The sequence below is a fragment of the Malus sylvestris genome, chromosome 11 (assembly GCF_916048215.2).
Source record: "Malus sylvestris chromosome 11, drMalSylv7.2, whole genome shotgun sequence".
Lineage (NCBI taxonomy): Eukaryota > Viridiplantae > Streptophyta > Magnoliopsida > Rosales > Rosaceae > Malus > Malus sylvestris.
Window position 1 is genome coordinate 23,278,572 of NC_062270.1, and position 5,051 is coordinate 23,283,622.

A 5,051-nucleotide genomic window follows, 5' to 3' on the forward strand; every position below is an offset into this window, starting at 1 on the left:
AAGATGTGATCGCATCATTGACAACCAGTTTGTTGCAGAAGCTAATTTGTTTAGAAGCAAATGACAACTTTTTGGGTTTTGTTTTAGGGTGAGTTGAATTGCTTGAGTTTGTTCGAGGGATTTTTGTTTTATTTTGGCATGGAAGCTTGGCGTTGTGGTTCTGTTTGGTTACTGTAGTCGGTCAAATTTTTTCGTCTCATGCATTAACCAATTGGTCATTTCATATTCTTAAGCAATTGGTATTCTTTAAGCAATCAATTTTATTTTAATTTTGATCTGCATTTATAATTTTGTACTATGATGATTATAGCTATTACATCAAATGAGTGGCTTTTAAAGGCATGCTTCCAACATCATCAACTTACGGATTCGTTGTAATGTCAGGCTTTCGTTAAATTTTATGCAAATTTGGCAATAAATGATTACGTGTCAAATGTAGGTAGGGCCCATATTTTTGCTGATATGAATGTCAACTTTAAGCCCCGTGGACAAAAAAACTAATACAAATTTGTTATTATTTATAAATATTTAAAACTAATAAAAAATATTATAAAATAAGAAAATAATTTTTCACTTTGGGCCGTACATCCCCACCTTCGTCTTTACAGTCACCCCACCGCCCCTACAAATCCTCATTTCTCCTCCCCTTTCCTCACTTTGTTCCCTTCTACCTCATCCTCCTCCTACGACTTTCTCTCTTTCCAAAACCAATCTAGTTCCTACAACAATGGTTTTTCCACCTCTCCATGAACCAAGTGTTTTTAGACATGTTCTTTGAGCAGCATCACCAATAACTGTCGTCAATGAAGAATCACACCAGGCTCTGGCTCAGAACTTTTGACACGACAGACGAAGTTGTTTTGGCCTACGATAAGGTAGCTTACAAGCTCAAAGGTGACTTTGCCAGGTCAATTGCTTGCACATTCGCCACAACAGCTCAGTCTTCGGAGGCGGCTTCGGTGAGTACAAGTCCTACATTCCTTAGTCGACGTTGCAACGAATAAGGTTTACGTTTTTCTTTTTTTTTCTTTTTTTTAATGTTTTTCCCTTTAAAAATTTCAGGAGTTATGGTGTGTTTGGTTACTGAGAAAATTGTGGGAAAAGATACGAAGATTTTCATTTTCTGCGACAGGAGTGATAAGGTGTTGGAGGAGTGGTTGAAGGTAGGGATTGATGTGGTGTGGTCAAAGGTAGGAATTGAGGGTGGCTGAGTGACAATGGAGATGAAGGTGGGCATTTCAAACATTTATAAATAATCACATCTTTTTATTGTTTTTTGTCCATGTGGTTCAAGCTTGACATCCATATTAGAATACATATGGGGCTTGCATTTGCCACATCATAATTTCACGGCTAAATTAACAGAAAATTTAACGTAGGTCTAACATGGCAATGTATTCGTAAGACTTTTCCGATTTAATAGCAATAGCAATTATCCTTTCCCTACTATTGCTTTGGTAAAACGGGTGAAATTGCTTTTACCTTAAAAAAAAATATCAGTACACATGGAATTGAAAAAAAGAAAGCAAACACATGCCATGATTTTTAGGGGTATGTACAAAGTACAATCATAGTGATGGAGAGTGTGAAGTCCAAGTCTCATACAGTGGCTGTGACCAAGTGGAAATAACACGACTCTTTCATTTTATTTTTTAAAAATGGATCAGTTAGTGGCTTTGCCACGACAATCCACCATTCTAGAGGTTGGAAGAGCACGGAGCATTTTAGCCTTCTAGAGCCACCATTGCGTGATTCACCTGCGTTAGAAATCGAACCATGACATGCAGTATCAAATAATGGTCTAAAATTTGTCCCAAACTATTGAGCTTCCTCATGGTGGTTATGTAATGCGACTCTTTCGACAAATTAGAGTACTATATACTAGCATATGTGGTGACGACCTGTCCCTAATTTTACGTTGTTATTTATTTTAAAAGCGTGAATTTATGAAAATGCCCTAGAGGAAAGGACTTTGACTTTCGTTGACCATTGCCTAGAGAAACGTATGACTTATTCTTTTAGCGTATCCTCGTAGTAATCGTTGCTACGAACGTGTGGACGTGAGTTAGACCCAAATCGGATTTGTAACGAAAAGTTACGCTCCGATAAAATACGTTGAATACAATTATTTTTGTACACGCACGTACAAATTTATAGTATCATAACACCGTCAAGAGGACAGATTTTGTACATTAAAAAATTATACAAAATCTGATATCCAATCCTTCCCTTGATTTTGTGGATCCGTGTTCCTTACACTTCACACATTCAACCCATCAAAACCCTTCAAACCCTCTCATTCTCTCATTTTCCCCGGATTTCCTCACCACCAATCACTTTTGTTCCCTCAATTTGGCATCCAATCTGTGACCTTCACTCTCTTCTCTCTCTCTCTCTCTCTCCCCGAAGGTCTCTCTTTCACTTTCTTTTCTTTGCAACAAGGAAGACTAACCCTAAATCTTCACTGTTAGAGCTTAAAAACCTTACCATTGTGTTCACCTTACCTCCACGAACACAACCATACCAACCAAACTAAGAATGGACGAGTTTTGACTTGCCAACTCGGAAGGTCTGAACTCAGACAAGTTGAGTTCAACGTGTTTTCAACCGAGTCATGATGTTTTAGAACTCAGTACGTGAAACAGCTCTGTTTCGAGAAGTTCAAGTTTGACCCGTGCCTTTCGAGCCAATTTTCAGCCAAACCATGGCGAGTTAGCCGGCGTGAAAGGTATCAATCTCTTCATCTCGCTGAGTACTATAACTTTCCTTTTTGTTTCACCCAATTTCGTTGAGTATTAAAAAAGTTATACTCATTTGAATCTTACCGAGTTTTCGATGAGTTTGACGGCTTTCGAGGCGTTTTCCGGCCAAACCATAGTGAGTTAGATGTCGTTCAAGGTACCATTCTCTTCGTCTCTTTGAGAACTACAACTTTCATTTTTGTTTCACTCGATTTCGTTGAGTAATGAGGAAGTTGTGAACGTTTAAAGGTTGTGTAGTTTTAGAGCTGAATTCCGGCCTTCCTCTTCCTTTGGGTCCAGTGACCCATATGTTGGACTCGGGCCAGGATTTTAAGCCTTACCTTTTCAAACCCAGGCCCTTGGGGCCAAGTAGAAGAAGGCCTTTGACTCGTGAGTCCAAACCCAAACCCTTAACCCTTTTAATTCTTTTGTTTTTTTTTGTTATTTGTTAAATTGAAGGCCTAAACCCCAAACCCAATCCCTAAAGCCCTAAACCCTTTTAGTTTAGGCCTTTAGGCCTAGAACCTTTAAGTCCAACCCATTAATCTAACTTAACCTAATAACCCTTAACCCAGATGAAATATTCCGTTAGGGAATATCCCATTCGTCTGAGAATATTTCGTCCTTCAGGGAATATTCATCCTGTTGACTTTTGTTGACTTTTCAGAAATTTAAGCGGGACCCTTCTTAGGGTAATTCGACGTCCTGAATCCGTTTTTGACATTTTTTTTCCCAAATTCAATTGTTATGATATAGTTTTATTAATTGTACCTTTATGTGCTTAGAGGCAATTATTAGTGGCGTTTCTATCTTCGTTAGGTTGTGTGGCTCGTCAGCGGCGAAGTATCTGTGAATGGGCAGTTTATTTTATACCTATACATATTGATAGTTTTCCTAAATGCGTAGTTACTTCACTTTTACGCTTATATTGCCAAGTATTTGATATTGTGATATGAAATGTGATAAATGCTGCTATATGGTTGAGATATTATTGTCATGACATTCATACATATTTGTACATGCTCATCTTGCTGCACCCTGATGTTAGTACTCCACCCAGGGCCAGGGCCAGTCCTTCACGTGTATATTCACATCCGTACCATTTGCTCTCCTTGGATCCAAGTTAGGTGCCAATCTTGTCGAGTAGATTGCATTAGGCAATCCGACTTGTACGTGACCATGCTTCTGCACCAGTCTTTGTGTAATCGTAGTACTAGAGCGCCTTGATTACACCCAGTCCGGTCGAGTAGAATTTCCTTAGGCAGTTCCAACTCGTGTGCTAGCTTAGATGATGAGCAAACTACTTACAATTGGTTATCACATGATTATATTACTTTGGCATTTGATATATCATGACTTGGCATATTTTTGGTTATATTGCTGTATATTTGATTACATACTTACATAGTATGTTTTAAGGAAACTATACTTGTTTTACTGTGAGGGGTTAGTATATTAAAAAATTAAGGTTTTCGTATAAGCATTGCTTTACTGACCCACTTAACTTTGTTTTTTGCCCCTCCAGGTTTAGTAGCTGTGTTTACGTGTATACGAGGATTCTGGCAAATGTCAGGAGATGACTATCTTTAGTGGTATAACCCTCATTCTAATTACTGTATTGTCTTATGCTCTGACATTACGTGTGAAAAGGGTTCAATCCCGCTCACCTGCGCACTTTTTTGATTTGGCATTTTCAGGTTTAATTTATTCACTTTTTCCACATCACTACACTTTATGGCTTCGTCACCTTACAGGTGTCGGCCATCACACACTCGATTCGGAGTTCTGGTAGACATTCTGGGTCGGGGTGTGTCATATGCCCCACACTTTGTCTGTGAAAATTTTATTTTAAAATGGAAAGGAGAAAGGGGGAAAAAGAAATGTGGATTAGAGAGAGAAAGCTTTTTCTTTTCTTTTTTTTTTAATATTTTATTTTTCAAATTTAGAGGATGTTAGCATCACACTTGGGTGAGACTTCGAAAAAAAGCAAGAAAATTTAATTTGTGTGAATTTACTTTACTGCCCATGATTTTATTTTATAGTAAAAGATAAAATTGTCTTTTTATTCTCTTTTTGTTAAGATTAGGATGAAAGAGAATTTCTCTGCCTAGATTCCCTCCGTCTCCACTGCCAGCTCGTTCCCTCCCCTCCCATTGGTCCGATTTCTCCACTGAGACTTAACCTCGACTACAGACGACCACTCCTTCTCCCTCCTCCTCCTCGTCCAACATCAGATTCAAGCAAGTAGGTGAAAAAGCAAACACAATCCTCCCTCCCCAATAAAAATACTACCACGGACACTGCTGCTCT

General features: G+C 38.5%; 1 protein-coding gene across 1 annotated transcript; it reads left to right on the top strand.

Annotated features, from left to right (window-relative positions):
• Positions 1–803: 803 nt before the first annotated feature.
• On the top strand, positions 804–1,211 carry LOC126590317 (ethylene-responsive transcription factor ERF098-like). The gene is made up of 2 exons (XM_050255802.1): positions 804–969; positions 1,063–1,211. Exons 1-2 carry the CDS (start codon positions 804–806, stop codon positions 1,209–1,211), a joined length of 315 nt encoding a protein of 104 aa, XP_050111759.1.
• The last annotated feature ends 3,840 nt before the right edge of the window (positions 1,212–5,051 follow it).

Excerpts from the sequence above, each read along its gene's own strand:
- LOC126590317 (XM_050255802.1), top strand. The coding sequence starts at position 804 with ATGAAGAATCACACCAGGCTCTGGCTCAGAACTTTTGACACGACAGAC. Across the intron at positions 970-1,062 it reads GGCGGCTTCGGTGAGTACAA|GAGTTATGGTGTGTTTGGTT; the intron begins GTCCTACATTCC and ends TAAAAATTTCAG.